The sequence below is a fragment of the Oncorhynchus tshawytscha genome, linkage group LG31 (assembly GCF_018296145.1).
Source record: "Oncorhynchus tshawytscha isolate Ot180627B linkage group LG31, Otsh_v2.0, whole genome shotgun sequence".
NCBI lineage: Eukaryota > Metazoa > Chordata > Actinopteri > Salmoniformes > Salmonidae > Oncorhynchus > Oncorhynchus tshawytscha.
This window is the reverse complement of record NC_056459.1, coordinates 10,555,163-10,579,123: the sequence shown is the minus strand read 5'-3', so window position 1 is coordinate 10,579,123 and position 23,961 is coordinate 10,555,163. Positions and strand designations below refer to the sequence as shown.

Sequence of the window (23,961 nt, the reverse complement as noted above, 5' to 3'; positions counted from 1 at the left end):
TAACTTCAGCCTACCTGATGTTTGAATAGGAAGGAAAAAACTACAGACTATCTGAGTGACAGGACAGGTAGATTTGAAGTAAACATTCACATCTACTGGATGTTTGGAGACAGTGACACAAGATGAGAAAGAAGAGCATTTCATCATGACAGTACTTGAAGGATAGATAGCACTTTATGGAAGCACTAGGCTCCTCTAACACATATGTTTTATGCATTTTGCATTTAACATCTTCCTAGTAGGTATGAAGCACTCCGTATCTCTCAAAGCACTTTTATTCTGAATGTTGGGTTACTGCAGTTTTCACAATGAAAGCCCTCCTCCTTTCTTTAGTTTGGGGATTTTCTGTTACTTTTCTCAAGTTAGCCTGAATAAAAAACTAATGAACACAGATAGCACTTTCAGTTAGTCTGCTTTTTTTGTTTGACATTTTTCTTTATTTATTTTTTTACTTTTGACTATGATTCAGGCAACATACGTGACTACATTGAACAGAAATATAAACGCAACATGCAACAATTTCAAAGATTTTACTGAGTTACAGTTCATATGTGTAAAGAAATCAGTCAATTGAAATAAATTCATGAGGCCCTAACCTATGGTTTTCACATGACTGGAAATACAGATGTGTCTGTTGCTTACAGATCCGTTGTGGATCAGAAAACCAGTCGGTATCCGGTGTGACCACCATTTGCTTCATGCAGCGTGACACATCTCCTTCGCATAGAGTTGATCTGTAGAATGTTGTCCCACTCCTCTTCAATGGTTGTGCGAAGTTGCTGGATATTGGCGGGAACTAGAACATGCTGTCGTACACGTTGATCCAGAGCATCTCAAACATTCTCAATGGGTGACTTGTCTTGTGAGTATTCTGGCCATGGGGACATTTTCAGCTTTGAGGAATTGTGTACAGATTCTTGAGAGAAGTTGTCATGCAATATCATGTTGTAACATGAGATGATGACGGTGGATGAATGGCATGACAATAGGCCTCAGGATTTTGTCACGCTATCTCTGTGCATTCAAATTGCCATCGATAAAATTAAATTGTGTTCGGTGTCCGTAGCTTATGCATGCCCATACCATAACCTCACTGCCACCATGGGTCATTCTGTTCAAAGTGTTGACATCAACAAACCGCTCAACCACACAACGCCATCTGCTCGGTACAGTTGAAACTGGGATTCATCTGTGAAGAGCACACTTCTCCAGCATGCAAGTGGCCATCGAAGGTGAGCATTTGCCCACTAACTGCCAAACTGCAGTCAGGTCAAGACCCTGGTGAGGACGACGAGCACGCAGATGAGCTTCCCTGAGACGGTTTCTGTCAGTTTGTGCAGAAATTCTTCAGTTGTGCAAACCCACAGTTTCATCAGCTGTCTGGGTGGCTGGTTTCAGATGTGGAGGTCCTGGGCTGGCGTGGTTTCACTTGCTCTGCAGTTGTGAGGCCATTTGAAAGTACTGCCAAATTCTCTAAAACGACATTGGAGGTGGCTTATGGTATACAAATTAACATTAAATTCTCTGGCAGTCAGCATGACAAAATGCACTCTCCCTCAAAACTTGAGACATCTGTGGCATTGTGTTGTGTGACAAAACTGCACATTTTAGAGTGGCCAGCACAAAGTGCACCTGTGTAATGATCATGCTGTTTAATCAGCTTATTGATATCCCACACCTGTCAGGTGGATGGATTATCTTGGCAAAGGAGAAATGCTCACTATGAGGGATGTAAACAAATTTGTGCAAAACATTTGAGAGAAATTAAGCTTTTTGTGCATTTGGAACATTTCTGAGATGTTTTATTTCAACTCATGAAACATGGGACCAACACTTTACATGTTGTGTTTATATTTTTGTTCAGTGTATACAATATCATACAGAAATACATCTTACCTGAATTGTTGCTCTCGACTGATAGTTGTGCCCATGCAGTCAGTGTAATGAGAAGAAGAGAGGAGACAATTCCCAGCACCCTGTAGAGACTCACTATGGTGTAACACTGTGGAGAAGTCTGACAGGACACACAATAACATCTCATCAAATGGAACGGTACAGTTTAATACAAAACGTTTTTCAATATCTTCATATTCACTGAATTTATTGTCAAATTAACACGACTACTTACTACATTAACATACTGTCCATTTTATTACAGTAGTACAAACTATGATGTTAAGGGAAGAGGAGTTCCCATTTTGTTGCAGGGTTTTGGTGAAGGAAATTAAAATGCTATTAGATGATTTGGAAACTGATTTCTAATTATTATTTAAAAAATTACAAATACATGCCTGTGACTATAACTGAATAGAAGTTAAAGTAAAACTTGGCTATACAGTGCATTCAGAAAGTATTGGGACCCCTTCCCTTTTTAGACATTTTGTTACATTACAGCCTTATTCTAAAATGGATAAAGTACAAATTCTCATCAATCTACACACAATACCCCTTAATGATAAAAAAAAGTCATACCATTACATAAGTATTCAGACCCTTTACTATGAGACTCGAAATTGAGCTCAGGTGCATCCTGTTTTCTATTGATCATCCTTGAGATGTTTCTACAACCTGATTTGAGTCCACCTGTGGTAAATTCAATTGATTGGACATGATTTGGAATGGCACACACCTGTCAATATAAGGTCCCACAGTTGACCGTGCTTGTCAGAGCAAAAACCAAGCCATGAGGTCGAAGGAATTGTCTGTAGAGCTTTGAGACAGGATTGTGTCCAGGCACAGATCTGGGGAAGGGTACCAAATAATGTCTGCAACACCCGAGAACACAGTGGCCATTATTCTTAAATGAAAGAGGTTTGGAACCACCAAGACACTTCCTAGAGGTTGCCGCCCGGCCAAACTGAGCAATCAGGGGAGAAGGGCCTTGGTCAGAGAGGTGACCAAGAACCCAATGGTCACTCTGGCAGAGCTCCAGAGTTCCTCTATGGAGATGGGAGAACCTTCCAGAACAATAACCATCTCTGCAGCACTCCACCAATCAGGCCTTTATGGTAGAGTGGCCAGAAGGGAGCCACTGCTCAGTAAAAGGCACATGACAGCCCGCATGGAGTTTGCCAAAAGGCACTAAAAGGTCTCTGGCCATGAGAAACTTTCTGATCTGTCCATGAGAAAACCTTCTGATCTGATGGAACGTAGATGGAACTTTTTGGCCTGACTGCCAAGTGTCACGTCTGGAGGAAACCTGGCACCATCCCTACGGTGAAGCATGGTGGTGGCAGCATCATGCTGTGGGGATGTTTTTCAGCGGCAGGGACTGGGAGACTAGTCAGGATCGAGGGAAAGATGAACTAATCAAAGTACAGAGAGATCCTTGATGAAAACCTTCTCCAGAGCGCTCAGGACCTTAGACTGGTGCGAAAGTGTACCTTCCAGCAGGACAACGACCCTAAGCACATAACCAAGAAGACCCAGGAGTGGCTTCGGGACAAGTCTCTGAAATTCATTGAGTGGCCTAGCCAGAGCCCGGACTTGAACCAGATCGAACATCTCTAGAGAGACCTGAAAATAGCTGTGCAATGACGCTCCCTATTCAACCTGACAGAGCTCGAGAGGATCTGCAGAGAAGAATGGGAGGAACTCCCCAGATACAGGTGTGCCAAGATTGTAGTGTCATACCCAAGAACACTTGATGCTGTAATCGCTGCCAAAGGTGCTTCAACAAAGTACTGAGTGAAGGGTCTGAATACTTATGTAAATGTGATATTTCTGGGGGGGTATTATTTTGTACATTTGTGAAATAAAAAAATAAAAAACTGTTTTTGCTTTGTCATTATGGGGTATTGTGTGTAGATTGATAACGGGGAAAAAACAGTTTAATCAATTTTAGAATAAGGCTGTAACAAAATGTGGAAAAAGTCAAAGGGTCTGAGTAATTCCCGAATGACGGTGCCTGTATATGACAGCACAGTAGTAAATCCCAGAGACGGTGACAGCTGCGGTGTAGATGAACACAGGGCACATCTTCTATGAGATGTCATACTGAGACCTGATGTTGATAATGGTGTTCTTGGGGACTCGCTGCACCCTGGGTTGTGTGGGCAATCTCATGCAGGCAACAGTATAACAGTAAGATGTCAACCCCTCCAGAAAGCAGTTCATGGTGATGTTGCCAACGACCACGTCAATTCAACAAAAGGTCGAAACTGGGTCACTGTTGAGTCCTCCAACATGATGGGCCCTGCAACTGAATATAGAAACATGGTAATTAACCAAATGCTTTGCATAGATTGATATGAGGTTAAAGTGTTAGTTGTCTCTCGATGCAGTCCATGGCAGATTCAGGAGAATGTTATATTTTGAGGCATGTCAGTACATTTTTCAGTCCAAGTAATTATAAGTTATATATGGTCTGTTCACATCAGTTTATCTCTACAAGGCACATCTTTACATTTTATGTAAGCCACTCTTCTTTAAGCTAATTCAAAAGTAGCTTTATTCATTTGGCATATCAGCAAGGGTTGAATCAGACTTGGACACAGACTGAAATGCTTTCCAACCTAAATGTGCAATATGGTGGTCTTGTCTTTGACCTGGTTAAGGTTGTGAGGCCATGTCAGAGAGGAAAAATAGACAGCAGACAATTGATGCTACCATTCTGTTTAGCAACCTCAGACAAATGACCATCTTTTAGAGAGAGGAAGTAGTTACACGCCTTAGTGGTCTCCGTTATGTTTCAATGAGAGTCAGCGCAGCAGGCAAAGTTACATTTGTTTTCTTGAATTGGAATATAATTTACACAAATGGTGATGATGATGATCAGTATGACAGTATGTCATAATTAATAAAAGGTTTATAAAACACTGTTATTGACAAATTATTCAGAAAGACACAGAAGGTCACAACAGTTGCCATGGGGAGTTTTTTGTCATGAGTGCATGTATTCTTCAGAAGTCAACCTATGAGCCTTACCTTGAAAGCCCACCGCAGTTGGTGCCGCCTCTTCAAACCACACGACAAAGACGCAGAGGTGGAAAAAGTACTCAATTGTCATACTTGAGAAAAAGTAAAAGTAAATACTATACATCAAATTCATTATATTCAGCAAACTAGGCTGCACAATTTCCTTTTTATAACTTTTTTTTGACAGCAAGGGGCACACTCCAACACTCAGAAATAATTTACAAAGTAAGCATTTATGTTTAGTGAGTCCACCAGATCCGAGGCAGTAAGGATGACCAGGGACGTTCTCTTGAGTGTGTGAATTGGACCTTTTTCATGTACTGCTCAGCGTTCAAATTGTAACTAGTACTGTTGGGTGTCAGGGAAAATGTATGGAGTAAAAAGTACATAATCTTCTTTAGGAAGGTAATGTCAAAAATATAAATAGTAAAGTACAGATACCCCCAAAAACTACTTAAGTAGTACTTTAAAGTGTTTTTACCTAAGTACTTTAAACCAGTGCAAAGAGGACACAACAAAGTAGCTGCTGTACCTCCTGACTTGATAGGTGTCACTTCCTGTCCACTGCTCTGGCACAATTATAAACAGAACGCAAACCACATTTAGGACTTCTCTGCTACTGAGTCTCACATACTCCGCTACAGATCTCACATTCTTTTCAGTAATGACAGTAGGAGTAACACATTGTAAATGTTTATTTATCTTTCTACTTTTCCATAAAAAAATGTTTTTACTCCACTTAAATTAGCCTTTATGTTTTATTAACTCCTCATTTGGAAACTGGTTGCATGTAATGTATCTTCATTGGCATAATCTGAGTGTACAAAACATTAAGGACATCTTTCCATGACATGCGCTGATCAGGTGAGTCCAGGTGAAAGCTATGATCAATTATTGATGTCACTTGTTAAATCCACTTTAAATCAGTGTAAATTAAGGGGAGGAGACAGATTAAAGAAGGATTTTCAAGCCTTTAGACAATTGAGACATGGATTGTGTGTGTGCCATTCAGTGGGTGGATGAGCAAGACAAAAGATTGAAGTGCCTTTGAACAGGGTATGGTAGTAGGTGCCTGGGCATCCTCGCTGTGTCAAGAACTGCAACGCTGCTGGGTTTTTCACGCTCAACAGTTTCCCGCGTGTATAAAGAATGGTCCAACACCCAAAGGACGCCCAGCCAACTTGACACAACTGTGTGAAGCATTGGAGTCAATATGGGCCAGCTTCCCTTTGGAACCGTTTGACACCTTGTAGAGTCCATGCCCGGACGAATTGAGGTTGTACTGAGGGCTAAACGGGGCGGGGGGTTCTTGATGTTTTGTACAATTCTTGTACGTTCATTTTTTGTTATCAATATTTGCTCATATTTACCAGTCTTACTTTTACCTGCTTTCCTGTAATACATTGTGAGCAACTAAAACAAGACACGAGCTGTCGTTTAATAGTAGCTAGTTGTAGCTGAAATGTGAGTTTCAGTGATTCTACCGAGGGGTTTCCTTGTGTTGTTATAGTCCGTGTTCACGCTGCTCTTTAAACAGACAAGTGGACAGGAAACACAGGCCCATGCAGAGAACACAGCCTTGTTTTTGATGAGTCGTCGTGTGGTTAGAGTTGGAGAGAGACTCTGTGCTAACATTGTGAGCTCCTCAGTATACGGCCGTATGGTTTTACAAACACATACAAAATATGTGATGATTATCAAAATATCCACTACTAAACATTATACCATGTTTTGATGAATGTGTATACTGTACTTTTACGTTCCTTTTTTGAATTGTAATGCCTTGCTGTGTCCTTTAGGGGTGTATGATGTTGAATGTTGAGCATTTGAATCATTTTGGAGTTATGCCAACTACAGGAAATTGCATTATTTTCGTGTATTGTACTGTATATCCTATTGGGCCGAACAATTAACGTATGTATATCCAACTGCAATAAATAACCACTATGCATGTTTGCTTTTATTTGTAGTACTGCAGTGCTTCTAAGTCCATTGCTCTCTAACATTGCTCTCTGTGCACATTTTGGTTCTGTCCCAGCTGTCACGTTCTGACCTTTATTTCCTTTGTTTTGTCATTATTTAGTATGGTCAGGGCGTGAGTTGGGGTGGGCAGTCTATGTTTGTTTTTCTATGATTTGGGGATTTCTATGTTTCGGCCTAGTATGGTTCTCAATCAGAGGCAGGTGTCATTAGTTGTCTCTGATTGAGAATCATACGTAGGTAGCCTGGGTTTCACTGTGTGTTTGTGGGTGTTTGTTTCCGTGTCTGTGTTTTTCACCACACGGTACTGTTTTGGGTTTCGTTCATTCCACGTTTATTCTTTTTGTATTCAGTTGTTCATGTGTACTATTTATTATTAAAAGAACCATGGACACTTACCACGCCGCATATTGGTCCTCCGATCCTTTTCGCCTCTCCTCTTCGGAAGAAGAGGAGGAAATCCCTTACACCAGCACAATTATCACATCCGATTCAACTCATCAAGAGTTGGATGATTAGCAAAAGACAAGCATGCTTCTTGACACGTCAGAGAATAAACGGAATAAAAGCTTTACAACAGTGCAGCTACAGCTAACCTTATGGTCCTTTGTGTCCCGGAAATGTTTTTTTTTACATTTTAGATCCTCAAGAGTTATTGACAAGACAAGAGAGTGAACTTTACACCAAGGCTAAAAATGTACATAGAACATACAGGATTTAAAAAAATATATTTTAACATTCTTCCTATTCTTTATTTTAGAAACCTTTTAGGGCAAGACTAGTCCAATTGTTGGAAATATTTTGACAGAGAGTCCAAAGTGTTCGCATTAGTCATGGTAGATAATCCTCAACACTTGCCTAATTAAACTATGGTACTGGGGTAAACGGGTATTTCAGTGATTTACATTTGTCTGCATGTTCAGTAGGTAATGGTTGCCCTCCTGTTTGTGGATTACATATACAGTAAAATGTTACAGTACTTTTCACATGTCATATGATGAATTAACTCTTCAGCAGTTCCTGGTCTGAACAGGACTGATGATTGCCTCTATGCCATCAAGAATGACTACTGGTACTCTTTCTTAAAGGCGGTTTAATGTTGACTTGCCTGGTGTTTGGTAGTGTATACCTCATTACTTTGTCACTTGTCTATTGAGGGCCTCATGGTGTTTGTGAGAACAGACTCAGTCCCTCTCCACTTCTAACCACACAACCTCATTTAAAAAACACTGCTCAGCCCTCTGCAAAGGCCTGTGTTTCCTGTCCACTCGTCTGTTTGTCTATTACAACATTAAGAAATACCTCAACAGAACCATTGCATCACTTAATTACAGTTACAACTACTAATAATTGACAGCTCTGTTCTTGGAAATGTAGCTGATCATTACATGCATAGCAGAAGAGCTAGTTATTGATGTGTGGTCAATGTGGAACGTTAGTATATTCAACTAAATAATGACTCTCTTTTGCAGATCTCTTTGAATCTGTCTCTGGGTAATGAATGACATGAATCAATGAATAGCAAGGGGAAAATAAAAAACAGCAGGATTGCAGCCCCTGGGGATTGCACTTGATCACATTTAGATTACTGTCACGTTCTGACCTTTATTTCCTTTGTTTTGTCGATATTTAGTATGGTCAGGGTGTGAGTTGGGGTGGGCAGTCTATGTTTGTTTTTCTATGATTTTGGGATTTCTATGTTTCGGCCTAGTATGGTTCTCAATCAGAGGCATGTGTCATTAGTTGTCTGATTGAGAATCATACTTATGTAGCCTGGGTTTCACTGTTTGTGGGTGATTGTCTATGTTAGTAGCTTGTGTCAGCACAGTTCTCATTATAGCTTCACGGTCGTTTATTGTTTTGTATAGTTTGTGTTCAGTGCTTTCTTTAATTAAAAACTTCATAATGAACACATACCACGCTGCATTTTGGTCCGTTCCTTATGACGATCGTGACAATTACAGTGATAATGCTGCTGGTTTCACATTTAAGTTGTACTACCTACTATGCCCTGTAGGGTGCGTGATGTTTCTTCAATGGTAGAGGTCTACAGCAGTGGTTCCCAAACTTGTTATAGTGCCATATTCCTTCAAACATTCAACTTCCAGCTGGTACCCCATCTAGAACCAGGGTCAGTTCACTCTCAAATGTTGTTTTTTGCCATCATTGTAAGCCTGCCACACACACACTATACCATACATTTACTAAATATAAGAATGAGTGTCAGTTTTTGTCACAACCCGGCTCGTGGGAAGTGACAAAGAGCACAAATAATAATAATCAATAATTTTGCTCTTTATTTCGCCATCTCACATATTAAACCTCATTTGTTCATCGAAAATTGTGAATAACTCACCACATGTTAATGACAAGTGTATGCTTGAAAGGATGCACATAACTCTGCAATGTTGGGTTGTATTGGAGAGAGTCTCAGTCTTAAATCATTTCCCACACACAGTCTGTGCCTGTATTTAGTTTTCATTCCCGTGAGGGCCGAGAATCCACTCTCACATAGGTACGTGGTTGCAAAGGGCATCAGTGTCTTAACAGCGTGATTTGCCAAGGCAGGATACTCTGAGTGCAGCCTAATCCAGAAATCTGGGAGTGGCTTCTGATTAAATTAAATTGCTTTAACAAAGTTAACCATTTTCACTGTAGTGTCCAAAATGTCTTTCAAGCTTTCAGGCATTCCCTTGGCAGAAAGAGCCTCTCAGTGGATGCTGCAGTGTTGTCCTGGTTTCCAGTCGTTTTCAGAAGAGGATGTCTTCCTTAATTGACCCCCCATAAACGTAACGGACATATACCACATCTGTTGACTCATCCAGCTGTAACGCATAGAATTCACTGGCTTGTATGCAAAGCAGTAATTGTTTCAAAACATCTCCTGCCATGTCACTGATGCATCGTGAAACAGTGTTTGATGAAGTAATTGGCTGTATAGTTTTTTTTGGCCTTTCCCCCAGCATTGTCCCAGCCATATCTGCGGCAGCAGAAAGAATTAAGTCCTCCACAATAGTATGGGGCTTGCCTGTCCTAACCACTCGGTAGCTCGCCATATAAGACACTTCTAGCCCCTTATTATTAAATCAAATCAAATGCATGTCTTACTACTCAAAAGTCATCTTAATTCTCGCTCATAAAACTCCTGTGGATTATTTTTCAAATGGCCATGTTTTGTTTCTTAAATGTCTGTGCAAGAGTGAAGGCTTCATTGAGTTGTGAGATAGTACTTTTGCACATATAACACACTGTGGCTGAGGAAAGGCACTACTCCCAATATAAGTGAACCCCAAATCAATGTAGTTCTCATCATATTTGCAGGTGTAGTACTGCTGGTAGTAGCAGTACTACCAGTAGAGCTTGTATGTGTCTCTATGGACACACACAGGCCTTACTTTTGTTAACCATTTATCATTTTTCGAGCAAACGGAATGAGCAGCAGCTATGTTTGGCTACATACTGACCGTTAGTGGATTTCCCACGAGAGAGTAAAGGTTAATGTGATTGGATGATAATTTTTTGACTAGGCTACCTGTATTTGACATTGTGTTGTTATTTCGCTGAACACTGAAACATCACCCAAATGTATAGCCCCGTGGGAAAATATAAATGGACTGTTTGAAAATGTGAAGAAAAAACAGATTTGTGCGTACCTTTGGGGTACGCGTACCTCAGTTTGGAAATTCCCGGTCTAGAGGATGAGGCTAGCAGGAAATCTGAGTGAATCTCAATAATTTAAAGCACCCTTTTCTCCACGCCTCCTTTCCTTTGTTTGAACTGATGAGAAAAGAACTGGATAGGTCAAATTATACTTCCGGTCGGCATCCACCATATTGCTTTCACTTATTCTGTGTTTTCAGACCAGTGCAGATGAAAGAGAGGAGACAAGGAGAGGAAGACCCTATAGACTATTGAGAGGCACCCTTGCACTGTACTCATCGATTTGACATTCCTGGGAAACGTGATCCTGCCAGGTTCTCATCAGCTGTATCAGCGCCTCACCTCATGACAGGGTGTTGAGCCACACATAAGTTGCAGTGATGTCTATGGCCAAGTATGCAAACAAGACCGGAACATAGTGAATTCACTGTGCTGCAAGTTTTAACAGGTTCTGGTATTCCGTAATAATGAGGTGACTGAAGGGAGAGGAAAAGTTGTTTGGCTGGTTGTTTTTTGGGTTCATTTGAAAAAATCTAAATAATTCTTATTTAAAATATAAGTGATATGATGTCCTGTTGGAAGGAAGACAGACAGACAGACAGACAGACAGACAGACAGACAGACAGACAGACAGACAGACAGACAGACAGACAGACAGACAGACCAATGCATGCAGAGACATTGGAATGAGACATCATATAATCACACTATTACAATGCAAAGGGCATGACTGTCTGAAAGTGAATTATGTGGAAGACTGTAAGACTGCACTGAATTGCCTGTGCCAGTGTTTCCTTCCCAAAATCAAATCAAATCAAAAATCGTTGTATTGTATTAGTCACATGCGCCGATATAACAGAGAGTGAAATGCCTACTTATGAGCCCAAAGCAGTTTTTAAAAATACAGATAAGAATAAAAAATAAAAGTAACAAGTAATTAAAATAACAATAGCGAGACTATATACGGGGGGTACCGGTACAGAGTCAATCTGCAGGGGCACCGGTTAGTTGATGTAATATGTACATGTAGGTAGAGGAATTAAAGTGACTATGCATAGATGCTAACAACAGAGGGTAGCAGCGGTGTAAAAGAGGTGGAGAGGGGGAGGGGGGCAGAAGCTGTTTAGAAGCCTCTTGGACCTAGACTTGGCGCTCCGGTACCGCTTGCTGTGCAGTAGCAGAGAGAACAGTCTATGACTAGGGTGGCTGGAGTCTTTGACAATTTTTAGGGCCTTCCTGGATGGCAGGAAGCTTGGCTGGGCCGTTCAGACTACCCTATGTAGTGCCTTGTGAATGGCGCAGCTGTAGAACCTTTTGTAGATATGAGGACGGCCCGTCAGGAAGTCCAGGATCCAGTTGAAGAGGGAGGTGTTTAGTCCCAGGGTCCTTATCTTTTTGATGAGATTTGAGGGCACTATTGTGTTGAACGCTGAGCTGTAGTCAATGAATAGCATTCTCACATAGGTGTTCCTTTTGTCAAGGTGGGAAATGGCAGTGTGGAGTGCAATAGAGATTGCATCATCTGTTGATCTGTTGTGTCGGTATGCAAATTGGAGTGGGTCTAGGGTTTCTGGGATAATGCGTTGATGTAAGATTTGACCAGGCTTTCAAAGCACTTCATGGCTACAGACGAGAGTGCTACGGGTCGGTAGTAATTTAGGCAGGGTACCTTAGTGTTCTTGGGCACAGATTCAGACAGGGAGAGGTTGAAAATGTCAGTGATGACACTTGCCAGTTGGTCAGCGCATGCTTGCAGTACCCGTCCTGGTAATCCGTATGGCCCTGCGGCCTTGGGGATGTTGACCTGTTTAAAGGTCTTACTCACATCTCCTGCGGAGAGCGTGATCACACAGTCTTCCGGAACAGCTGGTGCTCTCATGCATGTTTCAGTGTTACTTGCCTCAAAGCGAGCATAGAAGTAGATTAGCTCATCTGGTAGGCTCGTGTCACTGCTGTGCTTCCCCTTGTAGTCTGTAATGGTTTGCAAGCCCTGCCACATCCGACAAGCGTCAGAGCCGGTGTAGTATGATTCGATCTTAGTCCTGTATTGATGCTTTGCCTGTTTGATGGTTCATCGGGGGGCATAGGGGGATTTCTTATAAGCTTCCGGGTTAGAGTCCTACTCCTTGAAAGCGGCAGCTCTAGCCTTTAGCTCAGTGTGGATGTTGCCTGTAATCCATGGCTTCTGGTTGGGGTATGTACGTACCGTCACTGTGGGAATGACATCATCAATGCACTTATTGATGAAGCCAATGACTGATGTGGTGTACTCCTCAATGCCATCGGAGGAATCCTGGAACATATTCCAGTCTGTGCTAGCAAAACAATCCTCTAGCTTAGCATCTGCTTCATCTGACCACTTTTTTATTGATCTAGTCACTGGTGCTTCCTACTTTAATTTTTGCTTGTAAGCTGGAATCAGGAAGTTGAATTATGGTCAGATTTGCCAAATGGAGGGCGAGGGAGAGCATTATATGCGTGTGGAGTAAAGGTGGTCCAGAGTTTTTTTTCCCTCTGGTTGCACATTTAACATGTTGATAGACATTTGGTAAAACGGATTTAAGTTTCCATGCATTAAAGTCCCTGGCTACTAGGAGCGTCGTCCCTGGCTACAAGGAGCGCCGTCTCTGGGTGAGCATTTTCTTGTTTGCTTATGGCGGAATACAGCTCATTCAATGCTGTCTTATTAGTGCCAGCCTCAGTTTGTGGTGGTACGTAAACAGCAATGAAAAGTACAGATGACAACTCTCTTGGTAGATACTGTGATCTACAGCATATCATGTGATACTCTACCTCAGGCAAGCAATAGCTCGAAACTTCCTTAGATATCGTGCACCAGCTGTTATTTATAAAAATACATAGTCCACCGCCCCTTGTCTTACCAGATGCCGCTGTTCTATCCTGCCGGTACAGCGTATAACCAGCCAGCTGCATGTTGATAGTGTCGTCGTTCAGCCACAACTCCCTGAAGCATAAGATGTTACAGTTTGAATGTCCCGTTGGTAGTTTATTCTTCCGTGTAGGTCATCGATTTTATTCTCCAAAGATTTCACATTTGCTAGCAGAATGGAGGGAAGTGGGGGTTTATTCGGTCGCCTACAAAGTCTTAGAAGGCACCCTCTGGCCCCTTTTTCTCCACCTCATCTTCACACAAATCACAGGGATCTGGGCCTGTTCCCGAGAAAGCAGTATCTCATTTGCGTCATGCTCAACAGACTCGTTAAAGGAAAAATAAAATATTCTGCCAGTCCGTGGTGAGTGATCTCAGTCCTGATGTCCAGAAGTTCTTTTCGGTTATAAGAGACGGTAGCGGCAACATTATGTACAAAATAAGTACACGCAAACAACGCAAATAAACAAAGACAATAGGTTGGGGACACGTAAAACGTCAGCCTTCTTCTCCGGCGCCATTGTTACAAAAACATATATGGATATGAGTAATTGTGTTCGTTTGTCTTTTATGAAGAAGCTTCTATAAGTTATTTACTCATGCTGTACTCTCGTTCATTCATGGAGAGTTTTTCATCTTAAAATCATGAAAGATAATTTGATCAGTAATGCCTAATTTGTCTATTGTTTAAAATAGTAGGTACATTGTAGCGTGGAGGCCACCCCTTAGTCTCCTGAACAGTGCCATTTCAACATAGGCCTAAACGTCTCAGCAATGAGACATCGTACCAGAGACATTGACAGATACTTCAGTTAGGGCTTGCCAGCCCTGTCAAACACACTTGATCCCGTGGCTTTACAAATTTGGGCGTGGTGTCTGTTTTTCTGGAAGACAGCGAGGAGGAGTGGCGAGAAAGCAGGACATCGAAAGCTCTGAAGGCAGGACACACCCTTCTCCCCTGGGAAACCAGTAGCTACTGAGCCCGCATGTGAAACCAAACAGCTGCGCATTCTAGAGACACATTAAGCGTTTTACTGTGGTCTTCGATTATGACATGAATTCGGTTTTTTACAAAGCATACAGTATTCACAAAAGTGAGTACACCCCTCACATTTCTGTAAATATCTGAGTATATCTTTTCATGTGACAACACTGAAGAAATTAAACTTTGCTACAATGTAAAGTAGTGAGTGTACAGCTTGTATAACAGTGTAAATTTGCTGTCCCCTCAAAATAACTCAACACACAGCCATTAATGTCTAAACCGCTGGCAACAAAAGTGAGTACACCCCTAGGTGAAAATGTCCAAATTGGGCCAAGTGTCAATATTTTGTGTGGCCACCATCATTTTCCAGCACTGCCTTAACCCTCTTGGGCATGGAGTTCACCAGATCTTCACAGGTTGCCACTGGAGTCCTCTTCCACTCCTCCATGACGACATCACGGAGCTGATGGATGTTAGAGACCTTGCACTCCTCCACCTGCCGTTTGAGGATGCCCCACAGCTGCTCAATAGGGTTTAGGTCTGGAGACATGCTTGGCCAGTCCATCACCTTTACCCTCAGCTTCTTTAGCAAGGCAGTGGTCATCTTGGAGGTGTGCTTGGGGTCGTTATCATGTTGGAATACTGCCCTGCGGCCCAGTCTCCGAATGGAGAGGATCATGCTCTGCTTCAGTTTTCACAGTACATGTTGGCATTCATGGTTCCCTCAATGAACTGTAGCTCCCCAGTGCTGGCAGCACTCATGCAGCCCCAGACCATGACACTCCCACCACCATGCTTGACTGTAGGCAAGACACACTTGTCTTTGTACTCCTCACCTGGTTGCCGCCACACACGCTTGACACCATCTGAACCATATACATTTATCTTGGTCTCATCAGACCACAGGACATGGTTTCAGTAATCCATGTCCTTAGTCTGCTTGTCTTCAGCAAACTGTTTGTGGGCTTTCTTGTGCATCATCTTTAGAAGAGGCTTCCTTCTGGTACGACAGCTATGCAGACCAATTTGATGCAGTGTACGGCGTATGGTCTGAGCACTGACAGGCTGACCCCCCACCCCTTCAACCTCTGCAGCAATGCTGGCAGCACGCATACGTCTATTTCCCAAAGACAACCTCTGGATATGACGCTGAGCACGTGCACTCAACTTCTTTGGTCGACCATGACGAGACCTGTTCTGAGTGGAACCTGTCCAGTTAAACCGCTGTATGGTCTTGGCCACCGTGCTGCAGCTCAGTTTCAGCTCAGTTTTATGTTGAGTGTGAGAGCGATGACACCAAATTTAACACAACTGCTCCCCATTCACACCTGAGACCTTGTAACACTAACGAGTCACATGACACCGGGGAGGGAAAATGGCTAATTGGGCCCAATTTGGACATTTTCACCTAGGGGTGTACTCACTTTTGTAGCCAGCGCTTTAGACATTAATGGCTGTGTGTTGAGTTATTTTGAGGGGACAGCAAATTTACACTGTTATACAAGCTGTACACTCACTACTTTACATTGTAGCAAAGGGTCATTTCTTCAGTGTTGTCACATGAAAAGATATACTCAAATATTTACAAAAATGTGAGGGGTGTACTCACTTTTGTGATATACTGTATGTTTAACAGAGGTGGGTGGTAGTGCGAAGCAAAGGGTTTGGTCCCGACTGTGCAGATCCAGTATCTAGGCTAGATTTAGGCCTGTCAAAACAGCCAATCTGGTCTCATAACATTTCATATGATTCTGTATGTAAATCCAAGACAAATCATTTAGGATGATACAGTATGTTATGTTTCGCATGGTATATATTCATTCCTGGATGATATGTTACGAATTACAATTTTGTTTTTGCGTTAAGTAACCTTGTGTCTTATGTAACAATACCATGGTAATTTGTGTGTCCCGGATTTGCTTTACCTATGTTACGTATAGTCAATGAGACCAGGCTGCAACAGCCCATTTCTTTGTGGTAGCATAATAAAGGATCTGGTTGACTGGTTTTCATGTAAACACCCCAATAGGCCTATGACAATTTATGGACAGAAACAGTTTTATCGAGTCCCATGTCTCCCCACCACTCTGTTAATACTTACAAGAATGTTGTCGTGCCTGTTCATTGCGCACACATCACTTTTTACTTCGCCAGCACGTCCTTATCAACCTCTGATAACTTTGTAAAAATGAACGTCCTTATCAACCTCTGATAACTTTGTAAAAATGAATGCAGGCCAAATGGCAATTGGAATGGACAATGACAAACGACTTCAATTATAAACAACCTCGGAAAAAAAGCCTGCCCATAAGGACCGTCCATGTATACATGGTTCATAAATGTTTCTTACAATAGGCCTATTGAGAAAAATATTCTTTGGGAGGATATTCAAAGCTGTACAGACACTGCATGAAATAGGTAGGCTTATACGAGGGGTTCAAAAAATGCAACAATAAAGATGAAGAATTCCAGTGTAAAATTGCAGACTGTTTCAACTTTTGCTAAATGTTTCCAGATGTTGAGGGAAGCACTCCCAGGCTCCTCTTGAATAGCCTATATATTTTAAATGCACAACTGTGTAGGCTACTCTCTGCAAAACTTCGAAATTAAAGAGAACTTTGCAATAAAATAAGGGTGGTAGGCCTATATGACTGCATGTCTGCCTCGTGAAGTTTACAGTCCCAATGTATCGGGTTACACTGAGTGCACTGTACTTTCCCATAGCTTTCTCTGACTGACACGGAAGGTGGAATCAAGTTGCATTTTTTTCTTTTCTTGAGTGGGATCATTTAGGAATCGTGCCAATATGTGACAGAAGCAATTGAACTCTGAGCGAGAAAAGTAGCAATTGCTGAACGTCGCAGAGAGAAAACTTTACTTTGAAAAAGGACAGCACAAAACGATCCAAATGGCTGAACAGGTAGGCCTACTATACAATTTTAAAATCATACCTTTGGTTTTTTTTCTGTATTTATTTATCTATGTGTGTACTGTATATATGTGTATATACACAGTGTGTATGTATGTATGTATATTCTTTTACTGCTCTAGGGATATAATTATTGTTTGGATAACCTTATTTACTACTATGTATTGATTTTTACCATACATTTTTTTCACTCTTGATGCGATGTGCAATGTAGAGAACACCGGAAGAAGAATTATCGTTCCACAGTGAATTATTGTAATGTTTGTTTATGTGTCAATTATTCCCATTAGGGATGGGTTGCCAACTGGTGATTTGACATTCAAATAAAATGTCATTCATTCATTTTCATTCATCAGCACTTGTCAAAACGTTGCAGTTGAAGAGATGGTGGCTTATCACGTCCTAGAAGCAAGGAATGGAGTTGTTGCATTCTTTTGGTGATAACTTCCCCAAACTTCTACGCATCGTTCTGATTACCGCTGGAAGTGGCACAAGATGTAGTTTAACCAATATTCCATTGACATATTATGCTATCCAATTTATATCATGTCACAGTCCATGAGATCGTATTAAGTCCTATAGGTGTTTGCATATAGCCTACTTTGCATGCACTTTTGCCAGCTTAACGTGAGTTTACCACAAATCATTTCAATGCACTGATCAGTGTGCATGCTGGACAGCAGCAAAGAATGTGGACAATAACAAATGAATCTAGGCCATATGCTGTTGAGGGAGCAATTCTCAATTGTGTCTATAGACAGACCATGTGTGGAAATGGAAAGCACGGGGAGGCAATCAGTCCCTTCTTATTCCGTCCCCATGGCCTATGCCACAGAGACCTTCTTTGGAGATTAGTGACAGCTAGACGAACAGACAGACAGACGGACGGACTGACACAACGCCCCAGTTTTTTCCTCGAGGCCCCCATTATTAGCCAGATAGTGATCATTTGGTGTGAAAAACAAAAGTTAGACAGGCCCAATGGGTAAAAAATGTAACAGCCCATCTGGCATTTGCCCGAAATTCCAGATGGCCACTCCACTCCTGGCACACCCTGAAAATAAACAGTCAGGGGTTGAGCTGTCATACTGTAGCTACCCCAACCTGCAGGTATTTCAAGTACCTTCTACATGTAGACAAGTTGTCTCAATTTGCCTTCCAATAGTCTCTCGTTACTTAAGCTTCTCCTCCCGACCCACCCACAGATGCTCACATTTCAATAGCATATTCAAATATCTATTTGAATAGGGGTGAGTGACATAGCAAAGTCCCTGAACAGTTATTTGATGTTAGTGATTTAGGATATAAATAAAAAGTAGTATGAACAAAAAAAACAACAGTTACAATAGATTGGGTGTTTGGTTCTTCATTTAAAGAGAGTATGGAATGATGTCCTTCACAATGATCAACATAACAAGTCTGTGTGACACAGTTTCATATTCCACTGCCAAACATAAGGTCTACTTTTCAAACAAGTCATTTGTAACCTGGAAGTATAACTAACTGTATAACTGTACTTTTCACTCAGCATATTATTTCTCACAATGTTTTCTTTAAAACTCTGTCATCCTATGTCACCCATGAGCATACTGTTAGTTGTTTTGTGGCTTATTAGGTTTATAGCACAATACTAACTATTCAACATTGACAAAAACGACACAGAGTTGGTTAGTGCGTGATTTGTGCGGAGAAGAATGCTGCAGTGTTGTTCGAACAGTCACTCAAGGACAGGGTTAAACATCGGAGTGTCGTCTTTGCGTAAACTTCCGACGCATGGAGGCATGCTGGATATGCACTTGAGGGAGGAAGTGAGTGTGTCTGATTGTTTTGGTATTTGGGACTAAATTGAGTGGAGGTTGGTACACTTCAGCACTCACCTGGGGAGTCTGTCTGATGAATATGTTAACTTTCTTTCTTAATGATCTATTATAATAATAAACATCACATAATGAACTTCAAAGTACTGTCAGATAATGCTTTTGTTATTGTTATATTATTTGATCCCCCCACCCTAACTCGTTCATTTCTCCTCCTCTGGCGCAGCACTCCGACCTGGAAAAGGCCATCAACACTTTGGTCACAAAGTTCCATGCCGCTGCGGCCAATAAAGGTCCCACGCTCCAAACCAAAGAGTTCAAAGACCTCCTCTCCTCCCAGCTGCCCAACTTAGTCAAGGTACATAAGCTGCAACTGTCAGCTACATTGCCCTCGCCCTCCCCGGCCACACCTGCCATTGATTCTACCAGTAGGGCGTGACTCTGACTCTTACTACCCCCCCCACCCCCCCCACTCAACCACACACATACAGTACACGCCGCATCCTATGACTCCCAAACAAACACTCAGGAAAAGCCTGCAGGCGTTGGTTGCCAGGCTGGATGCAAAATAAACTTGGCTGTAATCTACTTGGCACTCAGTAACCAATTGAGTTTTAAACATGTTAGCACATATCATGAGCACCTACGCTGGATTGTAAACTATCTGGATGTCCATGGTTTAAAGGCCCAATGCAGCCATATTTTCTCTCAATATCAAATCATTTCTGGGTAACAATTAAGTACTTTACTGTTATGGTTTTTCAATTAAAATGGGCAAAAAGACACAAAAATAATTGAATTAGGACTGTCTGGGAGTGGTCTGAGTGAGGGGCCTAATTGGACGAGCCTAATGAGAGGGATATATAACCTGAAAACTAGATTTTATTGGCAGAGAGGTTTAAAACTCTTTGTTATTTGTCTATTACCTTATACCGCCTGGTGATAACACCAGACAGGCCAAAACTCCATCCCACCAAAACAGGCAGAAATTTCAGCCAGTCTTTATAAACAGCTCTTCCCAATTTCACAGTATTATTCCAACCTCATAGTGTTTAAATATACACTGAGTGTACAAAACATGAACACCTGCTCTTTCCATGACAGACTGATCAGTCGAATCCCGGTGAAACCTATGATCCCTTATTGGTGTAACTTGTTAAATCCACTTCAATCAGTGCAGATGAAGGTGAGGAGACAGGTTAAAGAAGGATTTTTAAGCCTTGAGACAATTGAGACATGTATTGTGTATGTGTACCATGGGCATCCTCATTTTGTCAAGAACTGCAACGCTGCTGGGTTTTTCACGCTCAACAGTTTCCCATAAGTATCAAGAATGGTCCTCTACCCAAAGGAATCCAGCCAACTTCACACAACTTTGGGAAGCACTGGAGTCAACATAGGCCAGCATCACAGTGGAACACTTGACACCTTATAGAGTACATGCCCCGACGAATTGAGGCGGTTCTGAGAGCAAAAGAGGGGGGGTGCAACTCAATATTAGGCAGGTGTTCTCAGTGTATATAAAACAAGGGCACTGGCCCTTTAAAGTTAAACGTCTCGCTAGGAACTGAATCTGACACATGCTTTATTTGAAACAATAAAAAGTCCAAAGTATCTTCATTTTGGAACTCGCTGCTTAGTTGTCTGAGGCCTAAGGCGGTTTTCCAGGACGAGTCTGAATCTGCCAGAGGGTGACAAAGATAGCTATGCTTCTGAAAAACAGGAAAAGGTCCGTTCAAATATATGAACAAGTGATGAAAGTTTAAGGTTGTTCTCTCATCTGGAGCGGGATTAAATGTTCTGACAGAGAAGTAAATAACAGTTTTCCTTATGAACAGAAAAGAACAGAACAACTGTAGGCCTAATTGTAATATGACTCCTTGCACCAAGTCGACTTCATCCACCACTTGACAATCAAGTAGAGTATTTCTGCTACACAATAGTTAGCCACAACAGCTCGGACATACAGTGCATTCAGGTCGAGTGGCCAAAGAGGTCTATTTTCATGTCATCCAACAAATGTAAACGACTGGAGTTTGCTAAACAGTATTGGCACTTGGATTAGAACCGGTGCCATGTTCAGATGACATCATAATAGAGCTCTTTGGCCACGCACACCAGTGGTGGGTTTGGCGTCGAAAGGTTGTATAAGCAGAAAATCAGTGTTGGAAAAAGTACTCAAATGTCGTACTTGAGTAAAGTTTAAGATACCTTAATAGAAAATGACTCAAGTAAAAGTGAAAGCCACCCAGTAAAATAATACTTGAGTAAAAGTCTAAAAGTATTTGGTTTTACACATACTTTAGTATCAAAAGTAAATGTAATTGCAAAAATATACTTCAGTATACAAGAGTAAAAGTAAAAGTATACATCATTTCAAACTACTTATATTAAGCAAACCAGACGGCACCATTTTCTTGTTTTTTATTTATTTACGGATAGCCAGGGGCACACTCCAACACAGACATTCATTTACAAACAAAGCATTTGTGTTTAGTCGGTCAGTAGGTGTTAGTGTTTAGATAAGGGTCAGTAGGGATGTTCTCGTGACAAGTGTGTGAATTGGACCATTTTCCTGTCGAAATGTAATGTGTACTTTGGGTGTCAGGAAAAATGTATGGAGTAAAAAGTACATTATTATCTTTCGGAATGTAGTGAAGTACAGTACAGATACCCCCCCAAAATACTTAAGTATTACTTTAAAGTATTTTTACATAAGTACTTTACACCACTGCAGAAAATAACCTCATACCTATTGTAAAATATGGTGGTGATTCCTAGAAAAAGAGCCATGGATCTATAACCACTAGAGGGTAACAACGCCTGAAACATATGACACAGTTGACAAAGTTCACACTTTGGCTGAATACCAAATCACTCCATTCCCCTCGCCCCTCCATTTGAGCGTTCACCGACGCCTCCGCCATATGCACATACTAAATGGAGGGAGAAAAATGTACATCTACTATGTTACGTCTACCCCTGAGTCCAGGTTGATACAGCTGCATACAGTACAGTTGAAGAGTGAACAATATTGGATTATGAAGTCAAACATAATTACTACGCTGAGGATATCAGTAGTACTGTTGTGAATATAGCCTACCGAGTAATGAAGGCAACAATGTTATACTCTCAAAAGTGTAAAAGACTAACTGCTAACTTTCTGCTTACACATGTCTATACATGATTACTTTATTTCTTATTACAAGTGCTTATTAAGTGTTAAATACCATGCCTATATTATAAAGAGTTGTTTTTGTGCTCCCTCCCTCCCCCAGACTGGAGGCTCAGAGCAAGGTCTGGGCAAGATGATGAAACAGATGGGTGTGTCGGACGGTGAGGGAATCACCTTCAAGCACTTCTGGGGCTTGATCCAGTCGCTGGCCACCACGCAGCATGACCTCATTAGTAAGAAAGTGTCCAAGAGCAGCTGTGTGCTCCTGTAAGGTCCATGCCTTCTGACGGTGGTGTGAGCCAGGGGGATCCAGAAAGCCTCATAGTATCCCACCCAGTGTCAGTACCCCTTCTCACCGTACTGCTCCCATCCAACCCTGGACACTCACATAGTACTCACCCCTCCCACTACAGGCATTTTATTCCCCATGCTAGGTAGTGCCAGCAGTGCTCATCTCCTTGATTTAACATCATCACATTTGTTTTTGGGGTTGACATGACGTGGAAACAATGTTGATTTTGCCCATTGGGGTGGAACTCTGGGCTATTCCTGTGGTACCTGACCTGTGGTATCCAGACATTGTGTGGTATTTTGGAACATTTTACTGCATAAATTTGTTATTGCTGGGGTACAAATCCTGTGGTTTGTATGGTAATTTTGTTTTGTTTTTATGTGGTAATTCAATGTTTTTTGTTTGTGATTATTTGGTGTAACCACATGGTATGGTAATTGTTGTTGTAATGGTAAATTGTGTGGTAGCTGTATACCACAGGAATTCAGGTTTATGTGGTAATCGTGATCCTTGCTGTACCACAAGGTTTTTTATGGGATCTATATGGTCCTGTGGAACTTTTTGGTGAACAACTGGTCCTGTGGTAACTGAAACCTATTGACATACTATTAGTAAAAATACAATAAAAAGAAACATGACAGAAAGGAATGAATTACAATAACAATAAAGGACTTAACTCCTAAAATCATATAATTTATTATAATGTGTTTTTCCCCCAGCCAAGCAGTTATTTTGGTTCAACGTTTGCTTCTGGCAGCTCCCCTCGAGGCCTTCACCTTCATCCCATGATGCAGAAGCATAAGAACAGAACTCAGAATACAGAATGCAGCAACAGTAATACTGACAGCTAAAGCTTCATAACAATAGCAAACACATTCACAAATTCTCAAATAAAAAATGTCAGTGTCTTCATAAGTCACGAAAGATGTGCAAAACCACTAAATATACACCCAAACGTTGCACAGCGCCAGTTCTATGATGTTTTTCTCTCCGCCTTCCGGAAATACCTGTAATATTTTGTGACTGAATTGAAACATGTAAATGATCTATCTCCAAGTCTGATAATACATGATCTACAAGTCAGAATCTAATATTTATACATCTGAGCGGCACCTTCAGCATTCAAACGTTGTTAGAGCCAAGTGTAATACTGCATTGAAAACCAGACAAGGTCAAATCAGGCACTGTCCGGCATACAAAAAAAAGGTAAGACATGCTGTTATTAGAAATGAGTGTAATTGGCTAATCTCTTCCTCTTCTCTGCAACTGCACACATGTGAGATTGAGTGAGCGACAACTAGAGCAAGCAAGAGGAA

At 41.5% G+C, this 23,961-nt stretch overlaps 1 protein-coding gene across 1 annotated transcript; it reads left to right on the top strand.

Moving 5' to 3' along the window:
• The first annotated feature begins 17,200 nt into the window (after positions 1 to 17,200).
• On the top strand, positions 17,201 to 23,333 carry LOC112229728 (protein S100-A13). The gene is made up of 3 exons (XM_024395725.2): positions 17,201 to 17,352; positions 19,405 to 19,536; positions 22,457 to 23,333. The coding sequence occupies exons 1-3, from the start codon at positions 17,341 to 17,343 to the stop codon at positions 22,622 to 22,624; spliced, it is 312 nt and encodes a 103-aa protein (XP_024251493.1). The 5' UTR covers positions 17,201 to 17,340; the 3' UTR covers positions 22,625 to 23,333.
• The last annotated feature ends 628 nt before the right edge of the window (positions 23,334 to 23,961 follow it).